We start from the raw sequence: 27,602 nt of genomic DNA, 5'->3' as shown, positions 1-27,602 counted from the left end.
GTGTAGCCCCTTTCAGTGATCTGTGGACCTGTACTCCTAGATCTCTTTGACTTTCAATACTCTTGAGGGTTCTACCATTTACTGTATATTCCCTACCTGCATTCGCCCTTCCAAAATGCATTACCTCACATTTGTCCAGGTTAAACTCCATCTGCCATCTCTCCGCCCAAGTCTCCAGACAATCTAAATCCTGCTGTATCCTCAGACAGTCCTCATCGCTATCCGCAATTCCACCAACCTTTGTGTCGTCTGCAAACTTACTAATCAGACCAGTTACATTTTCCTCCAAATCATTTATATATACTACAAAGAGCAAAGGTCCCAGCACTGATCCCTGTGGAACACCACTGGTCACAGCCCTCCAATTAGAAAAGCATCCCTCCATTGCTACCCTCTGCCTTCTATGGCCTAGCCAGTTCTGTATCCACCTTGCCAGTTCACCCCTGATCCCGTGTGACTTCACCTTTTGTACTAGTCTACCATGAGGGACCTTGTCAAAGGCCTTACTGAAGTCCATATAGACAACATCTACTGCCCTACCTGCATCAATCATCTTAGTGACCTCCTCGAAAAACTCTATCAAGTTAGTGAGACACGACCTCCCCTTCACAAAACCGTGCTGCCTCTCACTAATACGTCCATTTGCTTCCAAATGGGAGTAGATCCTGTCTCAAACAAAGAACAAAGAACAAAGAAATGTACAGCACAGGAACAGGCCCTTCGGCCCTCCAAGCCCGCGCCGACCATACTGCCCGACTAAACTACAATCTTCTACACTTCCTGGGTCCGTATCCTTCTATTCCCATCCTATTCATATATTTGTCAAGATGCCCCTTAAATGTCCCTATCGTCCCTGCTTCCACTACCTCCTCCGGTAGCGAGTTCCAGGCACCCACTACCCTCTGCGTAAAAAACTTGCCTCGTACATCTACTCTAAACCTTGCCCCTCTCACCTTAAACCTATGCCCCCTAGTAATTGACCCCTCTACCCTGGGGAAAAGCCTCTGACTATCCACTCTGTCTATGCCCCTCATAATTTTGTAGACCTCTATCAGGTCGCCCCTCAACCTCCTTCGTTCCAGAGAGAACAAACCGAGTTTATTCAATCGCTCCTCATAGCTTATGCCCTCCATACCAGGCAACATTCTGGTAAATCTCTTCTGCACCCTCTCTAAAGCCTCCACATCCTTCTGGTAGTGTGGCGACCAGAATTGAACACTATACTCCAAGTGTGGCCTAACTAAGGTTCTATACAGCTGCAACATGACTTGCCAATTCTTATACTCAATGCCCCGTCCAATGAAGGCAAGCATGCCGTATGCCTTCTTGACTACCTTCTCCACCTGTGTTGCCCCTTTCAATGACCTGTGGACCTGTACTCCTAGATCTCTTTGACTTTCAATACTCTTGAGGGTTCTACCATTTACTGTATATTCCCTACCTGCATTAGCCCTTCCAAAATGCATTACCTCACATTTGTCCGGATTAAACTCCATCTGCCATCTCTCCGCCCAAGTCTCCAGACAATCTAAATCCTGCTGTATCCTCAGACAGTCCTCATCGCTATCCGCAATTCCACCAACCTTTGTGTCGTCTGCAAACTTACTAATCAGACCAGTTACATTTTCCTCCAAATCATTTATATATACTACAAACAGCAAAGGTCCCAGCACTGATCCCTGTGGAACACCACTGGTCACAGCCCTCCAATTAGAAAAGCATCCCTCCATTGCTACCCTCTGCCTTCTATGGCCTAGCCAGTTCTGAATCCACCTTGCCAGCTCACCCCTGATCCCGTGTGACTTCACCTTTTGTACTAGTCTACCATGAGGGACCTTGTCAAAGGCCTTACTGAAGTCCATGTAGACAACATCCACTGCCCTACCTGCATCAATCATCTTAGTGACCTCCTCGAAAAACTCTATCAAGTTAGTGAGACACGACCTCCCCTTCACAAAACCGTGCTGCCTCTCACTAATACGTCCATTTGCTTCCAAATGGGAGTAGATCCTGTCTCGAAGAATTCTCTCCAGTAATTTCCCTACCACTGAAGTAAGGCTCACCGGCCTGTAGTTCCCGGGATTATCCTTGCTACCCTTCTTAAACAGAGGAACAACATTGGCTATTCTCCAGTCCTCCGGGACATCCCCTGAAGACAGCGAGGATCCAAAGATTTCTGTCAAGGCCTCAGCAATTTCCTCTCCAGCCTCCTTCAGTATTCTGGGGTAGATCCCATCAGGCCCTGGGGACTTATCTACCTTAATATTTTTTAAGACACCCAACACCTCGTCTTTTTGGATCACAATGTGACCCAGGCTATCTACACCCCCTTCTCCAGACTCAACATCTACCAATTCCTTCTCTTTGGTGAATACTGATGCAAAGTATTCATTTAGTACCTCGCCCATTTCCTCTGGCTCCACACATAGATTCCCTTGCCTATCCTTCAGTGGGCCAACCCTTTCCCTGGCTACCCTCTTGCTTTTTATGTACGTGTAAAAAGCCTTGGGATTTTCCTTAACCCTATTTGCCAATGACTTTTCATGACCCCTTCTAGCCCTCCTGACTCCTTGCTTAAGTTCCTTCCTACTTTCCTTATATGCCACACAGGCTTCGTCTGTTCCCAGCCTTTTAGCCCTGACAAATGCCTCCTTTTTCTTTTTGACGAGGCCTACAATATCACTCGTCATCCAAGGTTCCCGAAAATTGCCGTATTTATCTTTCTTCCTCACAGGAACATGCCTGTCCTGTATTCCCTTCAACTGACACTTGAAAGCCTCCCACATGTCAGATGTTGATTTGCCCTCAAACATCCGCCCCCAATCTATGTTCTTCAGTTCCCACCTAATATTGTCATAATTAGCCTTCCCCCAATTTAGCACATTCATCCTCGGACCACTCTTATCCTTGTCCACCAGTACTTTAAAACTTACTGAATTGTGGTCACTGTTACCGAAATGCTCCCCTACTGAAACATCTACCACCTGGCCGGGCTCATTCCCCAATACCAGGTCCAGTACCGCCCCTTCCCTAGTTGGACTGTCTACATATTGTTTTAAGAAGCCCTCCTGGATGCTCCTTACAAACTCCGCCCCGTCTAAGCCCCTGGCACTAAGTGAGTCCCAGTCAATATTGGGGAAGTTGAAGTCTCCCATCACCACAACCCTGTTGTTTTTACTCTTTTCCAAAATCTGTCTACCTATCTGCTCCTCTATCTCCCGCTGGCTGTTGGGAGGCCTGTAGTATACCCCCAACATTGTGACTGCACCCTTCCTATTCCTGATCTCTACCCATATAGCCTCACTGCCCTCTGAGGTGTCCTCTCGCAGTATAGCTGTGATATTCTCCCGAACAAGTAGCGCAACTCCGCCTCCCCTTTTACATCCCCCTCTATCCCGCCTGAAACATCTAAATCCTGGAACGTTTAGCTGCCAATCCTGCCCTTCCCTCAACCAGGTCTCTGTAATGGCAATAACATCATAGTTCCAAGTAGTAATCCAAGCTCTAAGTTCATCTGCCTTACCCGTAATGCTCCTTGCATTAAAACATAGGCACTTCAGGCCACCAGACCCGCTGTGTTCAGCAACTTTTCCCCGTCTGCTCTGCCTCAGAGCCACACTGTCCCTATTCCCTAGTTCTCCCTCAATGCTCTCACCTTCTGACCTATTGCTCCCGTACCCACCCCCCTGCCATACTAGTTTAAACCCTCCCGTGTGACACTAGCAAACCTCGCGGCCAGGATATTTATGCCTCTCCGGTTTAGATGCAACCCGTCCATCTTATACAGGTCACACCTGCCCCGGAAGAGCTCCCAGTGGTCCAGAAAACGGAAACCCTCCCTCCTACACCAGCTGTTTAGCCACGTGTTTGTCTGCTCTATCTTCCTATTTCTAGCCTCACTGGCACGTGGCACAGGGAGTAATCCCGAGATTACAACCCTCGAGGTCCTGTCCTTTAACTTTCTGCCTAGCTCCCTGAACTCCTGCTGCAGGACCTCATGCCCCTTCCTGCCTATGTCGTTAGTACCAATATGTACAACGACCTCTGCCTGTTTGCCCTCCCCCTTCAGGATTCCCTCTACCCGTTCGGAGACATCCTGGACCCTGGCACCAGGGAGGCAACATACCATCCTGGAGTCTCTTTCACGTCCACAGAAGCGCCTATCTGTGCCCCTGACTATAGAGTCCCCTATTACTATTACTCTTCTGCGCTTTGACCCTCCCTTCTGAACATCAGAGCCAGCCGTGGTGCCACTGCTCTGGCTGCTGCTGTTTTCCCCTGATAGGCTATCCCCCCCGACAGTATCCAAAGGGGTATATCTGTTCGAGAGGGGGACAACCACAGGGGATTCCTGCACTGACTGCCTGCCCTTTCTGGTGGTCACCCATTTCTCTGCCTGCACCTTGGGTGTGACCACATTTACATAACTGCGATCTATGACGCTTTCCGCCACCTGCATGCTCCTAAGTGCATCCAATTGCTGCTCCAACCGAACCATGCGGTCTGTGAGGAGCTCCAGTTGGGTGCACTTTCTGCAGATGAAGCCACCCGGGACGCTGGAAGCCTCCCGGACCTGCCACATCTCACAGTCAGAGCACAGCACCCCTCTAACTGACATTGCGTCAATTAATTAAAATTAAAATTTGTCTCTTTTTTTTTTTTAAAATTGCAAAGTTACTGTCAACTATCTGTTTCCTAGCACTAGATTTCTAATAGAAATGCGATAGCTAACTATAATACTCTCCGATCTCTGGCTTAGATAATAACTTAATTATAATTTAGAGGATATGTTTAATTAGTTCCCAAATACTCAAATATTTTTTAAATTTAGGTTAGAATCCCAACCAGCCACTCAGGTCACAGCTTTTCTGTGATGTCGCTTCAATTTCCCCCCGACACACACAATTTGAAAAAAGGTATAAAAGTAAAAATCACTTACTTGCCTTCTGAGTCTCGAAGAATTCTCTCCAGTAATTTCCCTACCACTGAAGTAAGGCTCACCGGCCTGTAGTTCCCGGGATTATCCCTGCCACCCTTCTTAAACAGAGGAACAACATTGGCTATTCTCCAGTCCTCCGGGACATCCCCTGAAGACAGCGAGGATCCAAAGATTTCTGTCAAGGCCTCAGCAATTTCCTCTCCAGCCTCCTTCAGTATTCTGGGGTAGATCCCATCCGGCCCCGGGGACTTATCTACCTTAATATTTTTTAAGACACCCAACACCTCGTCTTTTTGGATCACAATGTGACCCAGGCTATCTACACCCCCTTCTCCAGACTCAACATCTACCAATTCCTTCTCTTTGGTGAATACTGATGCAAAGTATTCATTTAGTACCTCGCCCATTTCCTCTGGCTCCACACATAGATTCCCTTGCCTATCCTTCAGTGGGCCAACCCTTTCCCTGGCTACCCTCTTGCTTTTCCTGCTTGCTACCATCCTGCTCTGAAAACATGTGCGGGCACACAAGTCTGACCCGTTGGTCGAGAAGGTCCATCTTCTCCACGCTAACCCCCAGTACGCCTACGTGGCGTACCCCGACGGTCGACAAGATACGGTCTCCCTATGAGACCTGGCACCCGCCGGAGCCCCACGCACATCCCAGCCACCTGTCCCACCCTCCCCTCCACCAGGGCACCTTACAGGAGGATCGGTCCTTCCGCCGGCCCCGTCTAGGCCCCCCCACCCACCGACGCACCCCGCAGGCGCTCACTTCCCAGGTCAACCGTTTTCCCCACCAGCGCCGTCTAGGGGTGTCGAAGCTGCCACAGAGATCGAGGCCACGCTCCCAGAGTCACAGATGCCCGAGCCTCCACCAGAGTCACCACCAAAGCTCCGACGATCACAGAGGACGACCAGGGCCCCCGATCAACTGATTGCTTCATTTTAAATTGTAAATTTAAATCATGAATTGTAAATAGTTACTAGAATTATAAATAGTTACAAAACACTGTACGGAGGTATTACGGTATCTCCATAACTAATTCTACCACGTTGCCATGTTTGTAGTATCAGGCCACCACCCCTGCCGGACTCCTTTTTTAACAGGGGGTGAATGTAGTAGTAGAGGTATTAGGGTACCTGGTAATGATGGAACACCATTGGTAGAAATTGTATGCTGCCTATTGGTCAAGCTGTATGGTAGCTCCGCCCTGCTAGGCGGGGTATAAGAGCCCGTGCCACCCCAGCAGCCTTCATTCTGTACCCGAGCTGCTGGGGCGCCCGCACATGTTTTCAAAGCAGGATGGGTCCGGGAGCTTATTAAAGCTTATAATCTAGCTTATTAAAGCCTTCAGTTGGACTACAACCTCACTTTAGTGGTCACTGATCGTGCATCAAGAGGTTAAGCTCAGGAAAGCAGATAAAGCTTAAAAGATTTTTAACTCAAGAATATAATTTAAATATATGGTCGAAACTGGAAGATGTTACACATGAGCGGCCTGAAAGCAAGTACAAAACCAGAACAGAGTGACAGCCAATAATTAAATGACCAAGGTAAAAGGCAAAAGGAGGCAGGAATAACAGAAATTAAAGGAAAAAATTAGAAGGTATTGAGAATATGAGAATCATTACAGCAGTATAGCAGTGAGAGGGAAGTATGGAATATCTGGCTTCCATGGACCTGGAATGTGGCAGAAGAGAAGCAGACAGACCATGTGGACTGCATACTAATAGGAGGTTCTCAACCCATGTAACAGCTCATACCATTTAATTCCCAGTTGCTCCAGGGTACCTATTCAATATTGCCAACCTGTGCTGTGGGAAAGAAAATGGAAATGGTGGGTGTGGTTAAAAGTCAATGTTAATGGCAGAGTGGTTAGCATTGCTGCCTCACGGCACCGAGGTCCCAGGTTTGATCCCGGCTCTGGGTCACTGTCCGTGTGGAGTTTGCACAATCTCCCCATGTTTGCGTGGGTTTCGCCCCCACAACCCAAAGATGTGGACTGGCCACGCTAAAATTGCCCCTTAATTGGAAAAAAAATGAATTGGGTACTCTAAATGAAAAAAAAAGTCAATATTAAGATTAGAAAGCTATAGAGTGCCTAAAGAAAGTTTAAAAAAAAAATTGGCATTGATATAGATAGCGCTTTTCACAACCATTGGACATCTCAAAGTGCTTCAGCGCCAATTAAGTATTTTTAAAATGTAGTCTGATGAACAATTTTATTCCTGATTAACAATAATGCAAATAATGATAATCTTTATTAGTGTCACAAGTGTGCCACATTAACACTGCATTGAAGTTACTGTGAAAATCCCCTCGTCGCCACATTCCGGCACCTGTTCGGGTACACTGAGGGATAATTCAGAATGTCCAATATCTTCGGTACTTGTGGAAGGAAACTGGAGCACCCGGAGGAAACCCACGCATACATAAGGAGAACGTGCAGACTCCACACAGACAGTGACCCAAGCCAGGAATTCAACCCAGGTCCCTGGTGCTGTGAAGCAACAGTGCTAACCATTGTGCTGCCATGTCAGCCCAAGGTTATGGTGCGGGGATGTAAAATGCATTGAAGTGCCCAATCAGCCATGACTGTATTGAATGGTGGAGCAGGCTTGAAGAGCTGAATGGCTTACTGAATGGACCTGGTATTGGGGAATGAGCCCGGCCAGGTGGTAGAAGTTTCAGTAGGGGAGCATTTCGGGAACAGTGACCACAATTCAGTAAGTTTTTAAGTGCTGGTGGACAAGGATAAGAGTGGTCCTAGGGTGAATGTGCTAAATTGGGGGAAGGCTGATTATAACAATATTAGGCAGGAACTGAAGAACCTAGATTGGGGGCGGATGTTTGAGGGCAAATCAACATCTGACATGTGGGAGGCTTTCAAATGTCAGTTGAAAGGAATTCAGGACCGGCATGTTCCTGTGCGGAAGAAAAATAAATACGGCTAATTTGGGGAAGCTTGGATAACGAGCGATATTGTAGGCCTCGTCAAAAAGAAAAAGAAGGCATTTGTCAGGGCTAGAAGGCTGGGAACAGACGAAGCCTATGTGGAATATAAGGAAAGTAGGAAGGAACTTAAGCAAGGAGTCAGGAGGAATAAAAGGGGTCACAAAAAGTCATTGGCAAATAGGGTTAAGGAAAGTCGCACGGCTTTTTACACGTACATAAAAAGCAAGAGGGTAGACAGAGAAAGGGTTGGCCCACTGAAGGATAGGCAAGGGAATCTATGTGTGGAGCCAGAGGACATGGGCGAGGTACTAAATGAATACTTTGCATCAGTATTCACCAAAGATAAGGAATTGGTGGATGTTGAGTCTGGAGAAGTGTGTGTAGATAGCCTGGGTCACATTGAGTTCCAAAAAGACGAGGTGTTGGGCGTCTTGAAAAATATTAAGGTAGATAAGTCCCCAGGGCCTGATGGGATCTACCCCAGAATACTGAAGGAGGCAAGATAGGAAATTGCTGAGGCCTTGACAGAAATCTTTGGATCCTCACTGTCTTCAGGTGATGTCCCGGAGGACTGGAGAATAGCCAATGTTGTTCCTTTGTTTAGGAAGGGTAGCAAGGATAATCCAGGGAACTGCAGGTCGTTGAGCCTTGCGTCAGTGGTAGGGAAATTACTGGGGAGAATTCTTCGAGACAGGATCTACTCCCATTTGGAAGCAAATGGACGTATTCCCGAGAGGCAGCACGGTTTTGTGAAGGGGAGGTCACTAACTTTATAGAGTTTTTCGAGGAGATCACAAAGATGATTGATGCAGGTAGGGCAGTGGATGTTGTCTATATGGACTTCAGTTAAGCCTTTGACAAGGTCCCTCATGGCAGACCGGTACGAAAGGTGAAGTCACACGGGATCAGGGGTGTGCTGGCAAGATGGATACAGAACTGGCTAGGTCATAGAAAGCAGAGAGTAGCAATGGAAGGGTGCTTTTCTGATTGGAGGGCTGTGACTTGTGGTGTTCCGCAGGGATCAGTGCTGGGACCTTTGCTGTTCGTAGTATATATAAATGATTTGGAGGAAAATGTAACTGGTCTGATTTGTAAGTTTGCAGACGACACAAAGGTTGGTGGAATTGTGGATAGCGATTGAGGACTGTCAGATGGTACAGCAGGATTTAGATCGTCTGGAGATTTGGGCGGAGAGATGGCAGATGGAGTTTAATCCGGACAAATGTGAGGTAATGCATTTTGGAAGGTCGAATGCAGGTGGGGAATATACAGTGAATGGTAGAACCCTTAAGAGTATGACAGTCAGCGAGATCTAAGTGTACAGGTCCACAGGTCACTGAAAGGGGCAACACAGGTGGAGAAGGTAGTCAAGAAGGCATAAGGCATGCTTGCCTTCAATGGCCGGGGCATTGAGTATAAGAATTGACAAGTCATGTTGCAGCTGTATAGAACCTTAGTTAGGCCACACTTGGGAGTATAGTGTTCAATTCTGATCGCCACACCACCCGAAGGATGTGGAGGCTTTAGAGAGGGTGCAGAAGAGATTTACCAGGATGTTACCTGGTATGGAGGGCATCAGCTATGAGGAGAGGTTGAATAAACCCGGTTTGTTCTCACTGGAACGACAGAGGTTGAGGGGCGACCTGATAGAGGTCTACAAAATTATGAGGGGCATAGACAGAGTGGATAGTCAGAGGCTTTTCCACAGGGTAGAGGAGTCAATTACTCGGGGGCATAGGTTTAAGGTGCGAGGGGCAAGGTTTAGAGGAGATGTACAAGGCAAGATTTTTTACACAGAGGGTAGTGGGTGCCTGGAACTCGCTACCGGAGGAGGTGGTGGAAGCAGAGACGATAGTGACGTTTAAGGGGCATCTTGACAAATACATGAATAGGATGGGAATAGAGGGATACAGACCCCGGAAGTGCAGAAGATTTTAGTTTAGACGGTCGGCACAGGCTTGGAGGGCCAAAGGCCTGTTCCTGTACTGTACGTTTCTTTGTTCTGTGTTCTTTGTACTCCTGTGGAGCGGAGGAGGATGAGAGGCGACTTAATAGAGGTTTATAAGATAATGAAGGGGATAGATAGAGTGGATGTTCAGAGACTATTTCCTCAGGTGGATATAGCTGTTACAAGGGGGCATAACTATAAGATTCAGGGTGGGAGATATAGGAGGGATGTCCGAGGTAGGTTCTTTACTCAGAGAGTGGTTAGGGTGTGGAATGGACTGCCTGCTGTGATAGTGGAGTCGGACACTTTAGGAACTTTCAAGTGGTTATTGGATAGGCACATGGAGCACACCAGAATGACAGGGAGTGGGATAGCTTGATCTTGGTTTCGGACAATGCTCGGTACAAGATCGAGGGCCGAAGGGCCTATTTGGTGCTGTAATGTTCTATGTTCTATGTATCTAGGTTATAATGTAAGAAACATGGCAGCCAATGGCATACAGCAAATTGATTCTTGCAGCAATGTGATAATGATCAGATAATGTATTCATGTGGTGTTGATAGAAGGATAAATATTAACTAGAACATCGGGGATAACCTTGCTCTTCTTCGAAACAGTGTTATGGGATCTTCTACAATCACATGAGCAGGACACTGGGACCTCAGTTTAAGGTCTTATTGCAAAAGAAAGCAGCTCCAACAGGCTGTCACAGAAGGAACGGAACAGAAGGGGAATGAGGGGGAACGGGAAGATATGTTTTGTGTCGGAATCACACAGGGAGTGGTGGAAAAGTATGTGTTGAATGCAGAAGATGGTGAGTTGGAAGGCGAGGACAAGGTGGACACTATTATACAGAAGGGAGAAAAGGGTCAAAGATGTAAATGTGGGAAATGGGATGGGCACAGTCAACTGCCCTGTTTAACCAGGAATTCCAACAGAGGAAAAAAGACCTTTTGGATATTTTTGAGGTAAGTGGCAATATCGAAGCAGATGGCGAAACTTCCATCATTTAACCATCTCCTGGGTTCAACCAAAAGACCACCTTTTCCTTTTGCCCCGCTCTACTTTCTGTGCTTCTCACATTTTACTTGGGGTTGCCACAATGCTAGTTGAATACCCTTCTACATCTCTCCTTGTCAGTCACCTAGTCTTCTTCCAATCCTGCTGCATTTAGATTTCTCACCACCACATCTTTCCATCTGATCTTCGGCCTTCCTCTACACCTTTTTTCTTACAGTCCCATTTACATCATTTTCATCTCCGCACCCCCCCCCTCTCATCTCAACGGGATGAGCATTACATATCAATTTCTCCTCGGCTTCTTTCTTCGATGCGCCCATAATCTTCACTGATCCTCACTGATGTGATGGTTCCTGATTTTGTCCTTTCTCACTACTCCATACATACATCTCGGCATCCGCACCTCATGAATATTCAGTCTTGTTCCTCCCTTTTTCATTTTGCCCAAGTTTCTGCACTTGATAACAAGGCCTGGCTCTACTTAAAAGTGATTAATTTGTAACAACTTCTGGTTTTGATAAAATGTTACTTGTCTCAAAATGTTTCTCTTTCAACAGATGCTGGTTGACCTGTGGAGAGTTGCCAGCATTTTGTTTTTATTTTAGATTTCCCAGGATTGGCAGTGTTTTGCTTTTTAGTATTTAATCATTTAATAAAATATATTAACTATTACGAATTTAGGAGTTTTAGTTTGCTGCAATGAATAGATACTCGGTGATATAACCATTTTGGATTCTGTGAATTCAACAAGCATTCCTGGTCAGGAACAGCACAGATTGAAAAGAACAATTGAGCTCTCAAAGGTACAGCAAGGCAATATCCACCCCATTCTTTTGGACTGGCCCCAAATCCAGCTACCATAGAATTCCTACAGTGCAGAAGGAGGCCATTTGGCCCATCGAGTCTGCACCAACCCACTGAAAAAGCTCCCTACTCTTGCGGAAGTGCAATGGGGGGGGGGGGGGGGGGGGGGGGAGTAAAACAGCTAGGATGGGTCCTAACCAGGGGGGAATCGAGTTGCTGCTGCTATGGTCAAGGGGGAGCTGGAGCGAGGGGGGGGGGGTCGAGACGGGGGTCTGCCGCCATGGGGAACGGGCGTGGGGTGCGGGCGCGTGGCTGGCCGAGGAAGGGTTATGGCTAGTCGGCGGGGGAGGGGGGCGGGTAGCCCCTGATCTGGCTGATAACCTGGAATGTAAGGGGACTGAATAGGCCGGTCAAGCAGGCCCGCGTGTTCGCGCACCTGAAGGGGCTGAAGTCGGATGTGGTTATGCTCCAGGAGACACACCTGAAGGTGGCAGACCAGGTAAGATTGAGGAAAGAGTGGGTAGGTCAGGTGTTTCATTCGGGGCTGGATGCCAAAAATCGAGGGGTGGTGATCTTGGTGGGAAAGAAGGTGTTATTCGAGGCGTCGAGCATTGCGGCAGACAATGGCGGTAGGTACATAATGGTAAATGGTAAGCTGCAGGGAGAGAGGGTGGTACTGGTCAATGTGTATGCCCCGAATGGGACGATGCGGGTTTTATGCGACGCATGTTGGGTCGGATCCCAGACTTGGAAGTGGGGGGGCCTGATAATGGGGGGGGAGACTTTAACACGGTGGTGGATCCGGCACTGGATCGTTCCAGGTCTAGGACGGGGAGGAAGACGGCGGCGGCTAGTGCTGAGGGGGTTTATGGACCAGTTGGCAGGGGTGGACCCTTGGAGATTTGCAAGGCCGGGGGCTAGGGATAGTGAGAGTAGAGGATACCGAGTATTCAGCGATAGCCATTTCGGACCACACCCTGCATTGGGTGGACTTATAGCTGGGGGAGGAGAGGGACCAGTGCCCGTTGTGGCGCTTGGAGATGGGGCTGTTGGCGGACGAGGAGGTGAGCGAGCGGGTCCGAGGAAGTATAGAGAGGTACCTGGAGGCCAACGATAACGGGGAGGTCCGAGTGGGGATGGTATGGGAGGCACTGAAGGCGGTGGTTAGGGGAGAGCTGATCTCCATTAGGGCCCACAAGGAGAGGAGGGAGCGGGGGGAGAGGGAGAGGCTGGTGGGGGAGATGGTGAGGGTAGACAGGAGGTATGCAGAGGTGCCCGAGGAAGGATTGTTGAGGAAGAGGCACAGCCGCCAGGGCGAATTCGACCTGGTGATCACCAAGAAGGCGGAGGTGCAGTGGAGGAAGGCCCAGGGGGCGATTTAAGAGTATGGGGAAAAGGCAAGCCGGATGTTGGCGCATCAGCTTCGGAAGCGGGACGCAGCTAGGGAGATCGGGGGAGTTAAGGACAGGGGAGGGAGTATGGTGCGGAGTGGGGTTGGCATCAATAGAGTCTTCAGGGACCTTTATGAGGAATTGTACTGGTCCAAGCCCCCACGGGAGGAGGGAGGGATGGGCTGCTTCCTGGACCAATTGAGGTTTCCGAAGGTGGAGGAGGGACTGGTGGCGGGATTGGGGGCCCTGATTGCGCTGGAGGAGCTGACCAAAGGGATTGGAAGCATGCAGGCGGGGAAGGCACCGGGGCCGGACGGTTTCCCAGTCGAATTCTATAAAAAATATATGGACTTGTTGGGTCCGTTGCTAGTTAGGACCTTCAATGAGGCAAGGGAGGGTGGGGGGGGCTTTGCCCCCGACGATGTCCCGGGCACTGATCTCCTTGATCCTGAAGCGGGACAAGAATCCCCTGCAGTGTGGGTCTTACAGACCAATTTCGTTGCTAAATGTAGATGCCAAGGTGCTGGTGAAGGTCTTAGCCACGAGGATTGTGTGCCGCATATCATCCATGAAGACCAGACGGGGTTCGTGAAGGGGAGGCAGTTGAACGCGAATGTGCGGAGTCTTTTGAACGTTATGATGATGCCGGCGAGGGAGGGGGAGGTAGAGATAGTGGTGGCGACGGACGCTGAGAAAGCCTTCGATAGGGTAGAGTGGGGGTACCTGTGGGAGGTGCTGAAGAGGTTTGGGTTTGGGGAGGGGTTTGTCAGGTGGGTTAGGCTGTTGTAGGAGGTCCCGATGGCAAGTGTGGCCACAAACAGGAGGAGGTCCGAGTACTTTCGGTTGCACCGAGGGACGAGGCAGGGGTGTCCCCTGTCCCCCCTGCTCTTCGCACTGACGATTGAACCCCTGGTTATGGCACTGAGGGAGTCGAGGAACTGGAGGGGGTTGGTGCGGGGTGGGAAGGAGCTTAGGGTGTTGCTCTATGCGGACGACTTGCTGCTATATGTGGCGGACCCGGTGGGGGGAATGCCGGAGGTAATGAGGATCCTTGGGGAATTCGGGGTACAAGCTCAACATGGGGAAGAGCGAGCTGTTTGGAGTTCACTCAGGGGACCAGGAGAGGGGGATTGGCGAGCTCTCACTAAAAAGGGCGGAGAGGAACTTCAGGTATTTGGGGATCCAGATGGCCAGGAGCTGGGGGGCCCTGCATAGGCTTAATTTCACAAGGCTGGTGGAGCAAATGGAGGAGGAGTTCAAGAGGTGGGACGCGTTGCCGCTGTCCTTGGCGGGTAGGGTGCAGTCAGTCAAAATGATGGTGCTCCCAAGGTTTTGTTCCTGTTCCAGTGCCTCCCCGTGTTTATCCTGAAGGCCTTTTGTAGGCGGGTCAACAGGAGTATAATGGGGTTTGTGTGGGCGCAAGGGACTCAGAGGGTGAGAAGGGTGTTCCTGGAGCAGAGTAGAGATAGAGGGGGGTTGGCGCTGCCCAACCTCTGTGGGTACTATTGGGCCGCCAGTGCGACGATGGTGCGCAAGTGGGTGAAGGAGGGGGTGGGTGCTGCATGGAAGAGGTTGGAGACTGCGTCTTGTGTGGGTACAAGTCTGGGGGCGCTGGCAACGGCGCCGCTGCCGTTCCCTCCAAGGAGGTATATCACGAGCCCAGTGGTGGCGGCTGCCCTCAAAATCTGGGGGCAGTGGAGGCGGCACAGGGGGGAAGCTGGGGCCTCGGTGTGGACCCCAATACGGGGGAACCACCAGTTTGTCCCAGGGAGAACAGATGGAGGGTTTTCGGGGTGGCACAGGGCAGGGATACGAAGGTTGGGAGACCTGTTCGTGGACGGGAAGTTGAGCTGGAGGAGAAGTAATGGCTCCCCCCCCCCGGGGAACACCTTCAGGTATTTACAGGTAAGGGCGTTTGCCAGGCGGCAGGTGGTGGAATTCCCGCGGCTACGGCCACACACAGTACAGGACAGGGTGCTCTCGGGGGGGGGGGGGGGGGGGATGATCTCGGAAACTTACCAGGTGATGCAGGAGGAGGAGGAGGCCTCGGTGATGGAGGTGAAAGGTAAGTGGGAGGAGGAGTTGGGAGAGGAAACTGAGGAAGGGACGTGGGCAGATGCCCTCGGGAGGGTGAACTCTTCATCGCGCGCGAGGCTCAGCCTCATACAGTTTACAGGGCACACATGACCGGGACAAGGATGAGCCAGTTTTTTTGGGGGTGATGACAGGTGTGTTAGGTGCTCAGGGAGCCCAGCAAATCACACCCATATGTTCTGGGCGTTCCCAGCGCTGGTGGAATTTTGGAAGGGCGTAGCGAGGACGGTGTCGAGGGTGGTAGGATCCAGGGTCAAACCGTGCTGGGCGCTCGCAATATTTGGGGTGGCAGAGGAGCCGGGAGTGCAGGAGGCGAAAGAGGCCGGTATTCTGGCCTTTGCGTCCCTGGTAGCCCGGCGAAGGATTCTTCTTCAGTGGAAGGATGCAAGGCCCCCAAGCGTGGAATCCTGGATCAACGATATGGCACGGTTTATTAAGTTGGAGTGGGTGAAATTCGCCTTGAGAGTGACAAATTCCAAATTTCTTTACCCGTCAGTCTGGCCTCAATAAAAGTCGAGATGGATTTGCAGGTACAGCATTAGTTATTTTATTTGGCTTGCAAGCCTGACTCAGTTCACAGCGGTACAAAGCACATCTTGCTTCGTACACCTCTGGAATCAAGTGAGTCTGTAGAACAAAGAAGTCTCTACTGATACATTCAAATGGCATCAAGTTTCACATACACGATTCCCATAGGTCATCCTATACCCCTCCTGACCTGGTGATACATTGATTGGCTCACTTCCAATCCCTTCCTCTGGCCCCTATTACCCAGCATCCTTTTCTCCTCTGGTGGACACACCTTCCTTTGCTTTGCCATGCGGTCTGAAATCCTTTGTGAACTCAACAGGATTAGACTGGCCTATCTCTACAGTAACTATTTTATATCACATTCGTCAAGAGGGTCGGGACAAGGGTTCTTTAGGCAGTGGCAACCGTTCTTAGACTTCCTGGCAGAACGGTAGACATTGGTCAATGGCAGCAGCAACTCGGGGGGGGGGGGGCGGTGTTATCTTTATTTTTGTTTTTGTTATTTACACTGGAGGGTCTGTATATACCTGTTGTGTTAAGTCGGGGTGTTAATGTTAATTTATTATTTATGTACAGGGGAAGGGGGGTATGTAGGGTTGCTTTTCTAGACTGTGTTTTGTACTTAACCCTATTGGGTTCCTTTTTCATTTTGTTATTGATATTTTATGAAAACCTTAATAAAAATTATTTAAAAAAAAAAAGAAAAAGCTCCCTACTCAGCACCACTCCCCCATCCCCGTAATCCATGTACATCCCTGGACACTAAGGGGCAATTCAGCATGGTCAATCCACCTAATCTGCACATCTTTGGACTGTGGGAGGAAACTGGAGTACTCGGAGAAAACCCATGGGGAAAAAGTGAAAACTCCACAGTCACCCAAGGCCAGAATTGAACCCGGGTCCCTCTCGCCAGCAGTTCTAACCACTATGCTGCCCTCTACATTAGCTATAATTTCTACAGGAAGAATAGTGAGAAATTATTGAAGCTAACAAATGAATGGTTATGACAATGAAGAATTTCAAGTTGTGGGCAGCACGATGGCGCAATGGTTAGCACTGTTGTCTCACGGCGCTGAGGTCCCGGATTCAATCCTGGACCCGGGCACTGTCCTTTTGGAATTTGCACATTCTCCCCGTGTCTGCGTGGGTCTCACCCCCACAACCCAAAGATGTGCAGGGTAGGTGAATTGGCCACGCTAAATTGCCACTTAATTGGATATTCTAAATTTATTTTAAAAAGAATTTCAAGTTGTCCACAACTGGAGTACAACATCATTTGGTACAGATTATGGGACAATTCAGAGAGTGCAGCTTGTGCTTTTGTTTTTTCTGCTGTGCAGATCCTTTTCAATCACCTTCCTGCCAGTAACATTCCCCATTCTAGAATTTTCAATCCAATTATAGAGTTGGGATTGGGAACTCATACAAGAACATACATACATTAAATGGAGAACGTTGAATTTTAAAATATTGACTTTGCCCACTGAAACATATGAATTTGTGCTCACTTCTCGCCTCTCCCATTTATTTAGCCACTCTATTGTAAATGGCATTACATCGTGCAGACTGAAACTAACTTAAAACCATTTCCATCGTTATTAATTTTGAAGTAATTTTAGTCCCACACCTACCCTAAAATACTAAAAATGAGATCAGATGCAAGTCCATTTAACTAATCAATTTCCTTCATCTCCATAAATAACCTGACCTAACATTTTATTTATAAAAATTGCTGATTTATTTCAACACAGAAATTGAAAAATACAAATATTTGCAAAATAAAGAATATAATTTTGTAGAGTTCCAATATTTAAAGTATATATACATTTGATAAAACTTCACTCTCATTGTCCCATTCCCAAATAGCTTATATTTTACAAAATTTAGCAAAGTTTAAAATTCAAAGTTAGTTTAAACTTAAGCTCATTTGGTAACAGAATTTCCAAAACACTAACTTTAATCATCCTGACATTACATCCAAAGTTATATTTGAACAGTTAATTTACAATATATTAATATTCATTTCAATCAAAATCGAAGAATTTGAAAGTAAAACAAATAAACCATCACTACCTATGATTCTGTGATACCTCCTTGCTTAGAGAAAACCAGAATCAGTGGTTTCTAAAGAGGTGAAAGAGAAAATGCTGGAAAGTCTCAGGTCTGGCAGCATCTGTAGGGAAAGAAAAGAGCTAACGTTTCGAGTCCGCTGACTCTTTCAGCTTTGACAAAAATGGGGCTGTTTAGCCCAGGGCTAAATCGCTGGCTTTGAAAGCAGACCAAGGCAGACCAGCAGCACGGTTCGATTCCCGTAACAGCCTCCCCAAACAGGCGCTGGAATGTGGCGACTAGGGGCTTTCCACAGTAACTTCATTTGAAGCCTACTTGTGACAATAAGCGATTTTCATTTTTCAATTCAAAGAGTCATCGGACTCGAAACGTTAACTCTTTTCTCTCCCTACGGATGCTGCCAGACCTGCTGAGATTTTCCAGCATTTTCTCTTTCGTTTCAGATTCCAGCATCGGCAATAATTTGCTTTTATCCAGTTTCTAAAGAGGTAATTTGATGGGTTAGAACAATGTGCTCAGTTTATTATTTAAAAATAGGCCGAGTACACTCACAACAGGTCAATACTCAAACCACCACCTATTTTCAGTAAATTTGGATTCTGGATTCTCTGAACTTACTTTTAAACAGTTTCCTCACCAATAAAAGCCTTGTTATGGCGCATGTGCACAATGGACAATTGTGCCAAGATATGATTTGGATCCCATAATTACCCCCTAAAAGAAAAGTTCCTGATTATAGGGACTGGAGTGGAGAGCAGCTGTTTCCCCAACAGGGCAGCAGAAAAATCATCATCTCACTACTCTTGTACATCTCTAAGTGAACACTTATAAAGTTGCAAAGGCCTGGAGGCAGACTGACACACTCATTGCATCCTTTTTTAACCAGGCAAAAGAGATATCGGTTAAATATCTTAAATATCATGTTTTTTGTGGCTATCCCAAAGCGGAGTTCATAATGGAGTTCACTTGTGCTTGATGCTTGTAGTAATTTTACACAGGAATACCCTGAAAGCTCATTGATATATCCAAGAGCTCTTTCCCCAGTGCGTCTTGGTTCCCTCCGTGGCTGAACTCTTCTGATAGCTCCCTAAAGGTACTGCATATCCGTCTTGACTTGATATCTTCCCTGTATATTCCATGTTTCCATTTATATCGTGCATCTCCATATAAAGCAATTAAAGATCTCCGTGGCAAATGAATGGCTACCTCTACATCTTTGTAAGGGACAGGCTTTTGTCCTGTAACACTTGTCCTTTTCACACTACAGTTGGCTGTGCAATGAACTGGAATATTATCCCCATGGAAATTTAAAATGCTCTCTGAATTACCAGTTACTGGATCATACAATGGTGTATTGCACACCATTTCATTATGATGTAACTGGATGATATCCTCGGAGTCACAAGACATCGATAATATGGTTTCAGACAGGAGATTCACGCTGACCAGACGCTCACCCCACAGCCACCAGTCATCAAAGTGTGGGTCAATGGAAGAGCCTCGTTCTGGTCTATAATCAAGGTTACATTGCTCCACAGGAAGAAAGTTTTTCAACACCGGAAGTTGCATCATTCGGTTTACGAGGAGATGGCTGAAGCATGGCAGGCCACTGAAGTTTCCCATTTTCAACTTGTGCTTTTTAAAATTCACTCTTGGGCCGTAATCCTGTTTGTTGACAAAGAAACAGATGAGTAAACTGGACAAAAATCCAAGAAAAAAAACTACAATATTATTGAAAAAAGAGCATTTTGTCTTGCACTCAATGGGGTAGCTGGAAAGAAATGACCAAACAGTAACGGGGGAACAATGATTTATACTGCATGAGAAGAGAGCGTTTATTGAGTGACAAGTGGACTCTGATTGATGGAGATGTTGTCATGGGAAATGCAGCTTGGAACAGTTAACTGCCAGTTTTGTTCAAATGACAAAAATGCCTATTTTTACAAGTGGAACATCACAGGACCCAACAATACAAAGCAGTTTTAATTGATATTCTTAGAGTGAGTTATCAATTAGGCCTCAACCGATATTACTAAAAATGAGATCTGTTCATTGATTACTCTTGTGTAATTTTACTGTACACATATTGGTTCCCTTGTTTCCCAGTATTACTGACATGACTGCACTTCAAAAATTACTGATGATGTGAAAATTGCTGGATAAATAAAAAATATTTCCTTTTCAGGTCTTGGCAAGCATCAGGATATGACAACATATCAACTTGCTCAACGAACTGCAAATTTAAGTGTGATATTGACACTCGGGGATTTAAATTATGTTCAAACGAAATAAATTTGATTAATGATTGTACATCACATTGATGTGTGCTTGTGGTTGCCAATCTCAGTAACTCCTGCAACTCAATGAGTTGTTGAAACAAAAATATCCAATAAAAAGTAAAGTGAAAGCTCAATGGAGTGCTTCCAGTTAACCGACATGGTGTTCAACATCATGCCCCCAGAGATTGAGGATATTACTATATTGAGGATTAGAAAAGACGGGAAAGCAAACTTCCAAACTAGGAAACCTGGAATGGTCAGTTTAAGTATGAGTGCATGGTTTTAAAAAATAATAGTGACAGGTTACTTTAGAATCCTAAGTTTGATTTGTATTAAATTACACTTTGGAAGGCAACCAATCCTAAGTTTGATTTGTATTAAATTACACTTTGGAAGGCAACAAATACAATCATGTACTTGTAAGAACTGACAGATGGCAGGTCCAATGTAATTGGGACGTGTAGAAATGATAGTGTCACGAAGTGACGGAGAATTGGCTTGTGCCAATGCTGAGACTCTTGTCAAACACAAAATAAGTGAAATATTAAGCTACTTCCTCTAATCACTCAGAAAATAACTGAAAACCTAATAGTCTGTCATTCACCCAGGGGGAAAAAAAAGTGCTGCAAAGCTGGATGTATAGTGTTCTGACAGTGACCCATATGTAACATGGTTTTCTCTGTGACAGGGAAACCTAACCTGTTTCTTGCGTCCAGACTGTGAGGACTTCCACTCGTCGTCGTCCATCAAGTTCACCAGTTCGGTTTCCTCCTCTTCATTCACAAAACTGTCCGATAAAGATACTCCGGGAAATGGAAAAGCCCAGCCACCTAAACTAGAGGAGTCATCCCCGATTGCTAAGCCTGATGTGGGATGATAAGTGAAGTGGTACTTTCCCTGTGGAAAGAGCATTTGTGACAATATGTGTTTCGCCTCCTTCAGGAACACTGATAAATGAGCATTTAGTCCACTAGCGCAGCAAATAAAGTGAGTTAGTTCATATACTTGCAAGAAAATATCAGAGATAAATAAGATTGTGACTCATTAGTACAAAACAAAAGGCAAAAATTCAAAACATTGAAACACTCTGGGACAAGATCTGGTGTATAGCCACAATGTTACAAATGCTGTATCAGCTGCTTTGATTCTTAGAGGTGCTTAGCAGGGGTCAATTTCCTGGGTCAGGGTGTTCTATTGGAAAAATACCAAGAAGGAGGGAGCTATTAAAATACATTGTAAAAATATTCTGTGGAATAGCTAAGGCACTTCTCATTGCTCAATAGAACTAATTACATTACCGTAGCATAAGGGCTTGAGTACAGTACCATCCACACAATGATGTGAGAGCACACATGGCCTGCACTTAGGAGTCAGTTAGTTTTGGACAGAACAGTGTGCAGAAGCAAGCAGGGAGACAGCTATGAGCTTGAACCCTTTACTGTATATATGTACATGGTTCCTATAGTTAATAAATACATACAGCTAACCTATGAAAGAATATGACAATTTCATTAAGACCTACGAAACGATAACTAACAGCCTACAGCAACTACCATTTCAGGACCAAACACCTCCAATATGTTTTACAGTGGAGTGAGGACTGTTATTACCTCATCAGAATAAACATTTTGAATTTAGGTGGTATGACGGTAGTTACCACCTGAGCCATATGAGCTAGAACTTTCTTCAGTTCAACATCTACAAGACTGAAGCCATCCCAGTTGGTTCCCATCAGCATTTTCCACCTCAGACATCAACTGCTTGTTCACATGAAACCGAAACCTGGCCACCCAAGTTAAACTTTTAAACATCACGTTTACTACATTGCCAAGACTATTCATGCCCATTTCTATTCAAAATCACAAGGGGTCTGGGCAGAGTTGAATTTTTTCATTGGTGGAATGGTCAAGATTTGGTGATTGGCAAGACAAGCAAAGGTGAGATGAGGATAAACTTTTTGAAATGCAATGCAATGGAAGTGAGAAATACCCATATTTTAAAGTTTGTATTAGTATGTAGTGTGCTTTTGGATTGCTGATGGCAGTCAACGGGACAGGTTTGTCAGTTGCTTCTGGAACACCAAAGCTGTAAAGTCAGGGTTCAGTTTGCTCTTAAAGCTCTCTCTGTCTAAAAGGCTTTGTACCAATAAAAGAAAGTGGAAGCCCACGTTAACTTTATCCATGAGTAGTATTCAAGAGATGTTGGTTTGCTTAATTGGAATATACATATGTCTATATAGAGGCAAGGTTAGAAAACATGTAAAATGTGTAACCGCTAAATGTAAGCTTTTTCTGTTGCTAATGTGTTTACTTCTGTGTTTAAATTAAAGTTTTAAAAGCTGCTGGTCAATGTTAGCACTCCTGTGGTGCAGTAACATTTCCTCACAATTTTCCAAAGTCAAAAGTTGAGTTCTCGTCTGGAATCCCATAACAAATTAGGGTTCTAGCCTTAAAAACCCACTTGTTTTTTAACCAATTCAATTGTTTAGCTACTGTCTCAAAAGCGATAAAACATGCTCTTTTGGTGGGATTTAAAACTTATAATTCCTGGTTTGGCTTGGGATTATTAAATCTAAAGACAGCGAGTGTGGGGAACTGCTGGTTTCAGGTGTTGATACTCTGTCAGTTTAATAAGGAGTGACTCGTAAAATGGCTCTGAGGCTCAGAGTTTCCTGGGTGTGGAAGAAATAATCTGGGGTGGGTTACAAAACATGGTTAAAACAAAGCTTTTGGAATTGGCAGGCAAGTTGCAGTTGAATTCATCTGCAGCGGCGAGGAAGGTAGAGATAATTGAAGCGATCGTTCAGCATTTAAATTTGGAAGAGATGCCAAAACCATAGCCTTGGTCGTGTCAAGAATCGGTGGAATTAGCTAAAATTCAATTGCAAATGAAACAATTAGAAATGTAGCAAAAAGAAAGAGATCTTTTCGAAAGGAAATTGAACTGAGGAAACTTGACCTGGAAATTGAAAGATTAGCAAGAGAAGAAAGGGAAAAGGAGAGGGAGAGAATTTCAACTTAAAGGGCTGGAGTTAAAGGCAGAAGTTGAGGAAAGTCAAGAGGAAGGAGTAACGTTTCACAGTCCAAATCCTAGTGCGAATATGTTCAAGCACTGCCAAGGTTCGACGAGTAAGATGCGGACGCATTTTTAAATCACTTTTGAGAAAGTAGCCAAACAATTGAATTGGCCAAAAACCATGTGGGTATTGTTGGTTCAGTCAAAACTCATAGGTAGAGCTAGAAGTGTTTGCATCGTTGTCAGAGGAGGTATCGGGGAATTATGACGAGGTGAGAAAAACTAGTGGCAAAAACCTACAGACAGAAGTTCAGAAACATAAGGAAAGAACCACGTCAGGTGTATGTAGAATTTGAAAAAAATCAAACAAAATTATTTTGATAGGTGGATAATATAATTAAAAATATTTCGAACGTTTGAAGCTCTTAGTGAAATGATTCTGGAATAATTTAAAGATTCACTTCCTGCAGTAGTGAAAACTCATGTGGAAGAGGAAAGAGTGAAGTCTGCGAGACAGGCAGCAGAAATGGCAAACAATTTTGAATTCATTCATCAATTAAGGTTTGGTTTTCGACATAACATTCAGTCTGTGAAGAATAGAAACTGGGGAAATTAAAAATCCGCAGGTCGTCAAGGTAAAGGAGGTATAGTTGGAGATATTACAGAGCTTTTGCCTCCGATTAAAAAGGAAACCTATGCGGGTGAAAGAGAGATAAGAACACCCAGATGTTTTTATTGTAATAAAATTCAGCACACAAAGTTGCAGAGTTGGTGGTTTAAGAAAAGTACTGGGAAGATGGACCCTTTAAAACAGGATAAGCCAGTGGGATTTATTAAAGTGGCAAAAAAAACATGATTGCAGCTGAAGAGGTGCAAAAGTGTGTGCAGTCTGTTCAGAGGTTGCCTTTTACATAAGAACTAGGAGCAGGAGTAGGCCATCTGGCCCCTTGAGCCTGCTCCGCCATTCAATGAGATCATGGCTGATCTTTTGTGGACTCAGCTCCACTTTCCGGCCCGAACACCATAACCCTTAATCCCTTTATTCTTCAAAAAACTATCTATCGTGGAAGTTCCTATGCGGAACACCACTAGTCACAGCCCTCTAATCAGAAAAGCACCCTTCCATTGCTATTCTCTGCCTTCTATGACCTAGCCTGTTCTGTATCCATCTTGCCAACTCACCCCTGATCCCATGTGACTTCACCTTTTGTACCAATCTGCCATGAGGGACCTTGTCAAAGGCCTTACTTTTAAAGATTTTATTTGCGAGGGTATAGTTTACTCATGAACAAGATGAATTAGGTAAGGAGGTTACAATCTTAAGAGATAGGAGAAAGTCAATCTTTAATGGGGAGAGATAAGGAGATATGTGGAGGAGTATGGCCAGCAAAGGTGTTAATAGGTGGAATTAATGGTGAAGTGAGTGGCATTCCATTATGTGAGGAAAGGTTAGAGAGTCCAGTGAAATGTGGTGAAGTGGTGGTAGGAGAATAGAGAACACAGAACAAAGAAAAGTACAGCACAGGAACAGGCCCTTCGGCCCTCCAAGCCTGTGCCGACTATGCTGCCCGTCTAAACTAAAATCTTCTCCACTTCCTGGGTCCGTATCCCTCTATTCCCATCCTATTCATGTATTTGTCAAGATGCCCCTTAAATGTCACTATCGTCCCTGCTTCCACCACCTCCTCTGGCAGCGAGTTCCAGGCACCCACTACCCTTTGTGTAAAGAACTTGCCTTGTACATCTCCTCTAAACCTTGCCCCTCGCACCTTAAACCTATGTCCCCTAGTAATTGACCCCTCTACCTGGGAAAAAGCCTCTGACTATCCACTCTGTCTATGCCCCTCATAATTTTGTAGACCTCTATCAGGTCGCCCCTCAACCTCTGTCGTTCCAGTGAGAACAAACCGAGTTTATTCAACCGCTCCTCATAGCTAATGCCCTCCATACCAGGCAACATCCTGGTAAATCTCTTTTGCACCCTCTCTAAAGCCTCCACATCCTTCTGGTAGTGTGCGGCCAGAATTGAACACTATACTCCAAGTGTGGCCTAACTAAGGTTCTATGCAGCTGCAACATGACTTGCCAATTCTTATACTCAATGCCCCGGCCAATGAAGGCAAGCATGCCGTATGCCTTCTTGACTACCTTCTCCACCTGTGTTGTCCCTTTCAGTGATCTGTGGACCTGTACACCTAGATCTCTCTGACTTTCAATACTCTTGAGGGTTCTACCATTCACTGTATATTCCCTACCTGCATTAGACCTTCCAAAATGCATTACCTCACATTTGTCCAGTTTAAACTCCATCTGCCATCTCTCCGCCCAAGTCTCCAAACGATCTAAATCCTGCTGTATCCTCTGACACTCCTCATCGCTATCCACAATTCCACCAACCTTTGTGTCATCTGCAAACTTGCTAATCAGACCAGTTACATTTTCCTCCAAATCATTTATATATACTACGAACAGCAAAGGTCCCAGGACTGATCCCTGCGGAACACCACTAGTCACAGCCCTCTAATCAGAAAAGCACCCTTCCATTGCTATTCTCTGCCTTCTATGACCTAGCCTGTTCTGTATCCATCTTGCCAACTCACCCCTGATCCCATGTGACTTCACCTTTTGTACCAATCTGCCATGAGGGACCTTGTCAAAGGCCTTACTGAAGTCCATATAGACAACATCCACTACCTTACCTGCATCAATCATATTTGTGACCTCTTCGAAAAACTCTTATCAAGTTAGTGAGACACGACCTCCCCTTCACAAAACCGTGCTGTCTCTCGCTAATACAAAAAGAAATTCTCTTTTTCAAGGGTACAGTTTATACTGGGTAGTGATACAACTGGATCACTGTGAGGAGTAATGCCTACTGTGGATGGAAAGCCAACCAACTGAGGTGTTACAAGAAGCATTTTCTGGGGTGTGATTGTGGTAACACAAAGCCACAGATTGAGGCAGGAGGAGAAATTAAGGAGTAAAGATAGGGAGGCTCGGTAGTTATCAGGAACAACCTTTGTCCAGTTTGTTGATAAAGGACAAGAGTAGGTGGAGGATGAAGCTGATATCTTTAGTTCAGAAGAGTTGGCGGAGTTACTACAGAAGGATTCAGAGATAAAACAGCTGTATCAGAATGCCTATATTGAAATAGAATCCGAGTGCACCCCGGACTGTTATTACATTAGAACTACTATATTGAGAAAGTGAAGACCGTTACATATTCAGGCAGATGAGAAATGGGCAGAGGTTCACCAAGTCATATTACCTGTGGGTTATAAAAAGGAGACGTTGTGGGTAGCACATGAGGTTCCGTATGGGGGCATTTAGGAGAAAGGAAAACTCAGGCAAAAATACAAAAACATATTTATTGGCCTGGACTGCATAAGGATGTAGTTGAATTTTGTCAAACATAAGTCAAGTCATTAACTTCTCTCCCACTCAATACTCACCACACATTGGGGGCTTTTGCTGTATGGAAGTTTTTAAAAATGCATTTAGAGTACGCAATTCTTTTTTTTCCAATTTAGCGTGGCTAATTCACCTATCTTGCACATCTTTCTGGGTTGTGGGGGTGAGATCCACACAGACACGGGGAGAATGTGCAAACTCCACACGGACAGTGACCCGGGGCCAGGGTCAAAACCGGGTCCACTGTTTGAGGCAATTTGGACCCAAGTATAGTGGCAGACACAGAGGTTAAGAGTTAGAGTAAATGTAAATCACTTATTGTCACAAGAAGGTTTCAAATGAAGTTACTGTGAAAAGCCCGTAGTCGCCACATTCCGACGCCTGTTCAGGGAGGCTGGTACGGGAATTGGCCTGCCTTGGTCTGCTTTCAAAGCCAGCGATTTAGCCCTGTGCCTCTTATAAAATATTTCTGGTCGTGGTGGGATTCAAACCCATGCCCCTGCAGAGACTGGAGTCTAAATCCAGTGCCTCAGAGCGCTCCAAATGAAAGGAGCGCACCACACCCTCACCACTTTTCATTCGCTGACTGACGTGCTCCGTATTTCCTCCCAGTTCAAGGTTTCTAACATTGCAGGGTTTAAATTGCAATTATTATTGTATTACATATTACAATTATATTAACACAATAGTAAAATGCTGCTGGGAATCTAAAATAACAACGAGTTGAAATACACAGCCGGCTCAGGCAGTATCTGTACTGAGAGAAAGAGTGAATGTTTTAGGGTTTAGAGTTGATATTTATTGCTGCTCTATCCATTCATCTTTTTCATGAATCAGTTTTCACTGCCCAGATACAGTGTCATTCTCTTACCCGCTGGAACTGGGCGAGCGGTTCAAGCCCGCTCCGCTCACACAGCAGACATGAACGGATCCCTTTGCAGCCACAACTTAGCCGCCCGGTGTCCTCCGCGGCCATGGTCCCTCAGACGCAATGCCACCGGCCCTGACTGAGTAAAGCCGCCATGACACCGGCGACATCAGGTCCGGAGAGGGCGCCTGCGCCGGAAGCGCCAATGAAAGGGAGAGTGCGCAGGCGCCGACGGCCGGCACAGAGAGGAGTGCGCGCAGCCGCCGTTTGGGCG

The 27,602-nt window shown here is 46.1% G+C and overlaps 1 protein-coding gene and 1 long non-coding RNA gene across 2 annotated transcripts in view; one reads left to right on the top strand and one right to left on the bottom strand.

The window, feature by feature from the left end:
* Positions 1 to 20,846, top strand: part of LOC140386696 (uncharacterized) — a 28,251-nt gene extending 7,405 nt beyond the window's left edge. Inside the window, exon 3 of the long non-coding RNA XR_011933655.1 lies at positions 20,723 to 20,846. This is a non-coding gene — a long non-coding RNA (uncharacterized lncRNA). The remainder of the gene's footprint in view (positions 1 to 20,722) is intronic.
* On the bottom strand, positions 15,678 to 27,515 carry alkbh4 (alkB homolog 4, lysine demthylase). Its single transcript, XM_072469260.1, has 3 exons — positions 27,332 to 27,515; positions 20,734 to 20,931; positions 15,678 to 19,420 (listed from the first exon to the last, which is right to left on the bottom strand). Exons 1-3 carry the CDS (start codon positions 27,434 to 27,436, stop codon positions 18,746 to 18,748), a joined length of 978 nt encoding a protein of 325 aa, XP_072325361.1. The 5' UTR covers positions 27,437 to 27,515; the 3' UTR covers positions 15,678 to 18,745.
* Between the last annotated feature and the right edge of the window lie 87 nt (positions 27,516 to 27,602).

This window comes from Scyliorhinus torazame, chromosome 12, assembly GCF_047496885.1.
Source record: "Scyliorhinus torazame isolate Kashiwa2021f chromosome 12, sScyTor2.1, whole genome shotgun sequence".
Classification (NCBI taxonomy): Eukaryota; Metazoa; Chordata; class Chondrichthyes; order Carcharhiniformes; family Scyliorhinidae; genus Scyliorhinus; species Scyliorhinus torazame.
Note: the sequence above shows the minus strand (reverse complement) of the source record. Positions and strands in the feature narration are given on the sequence as shown.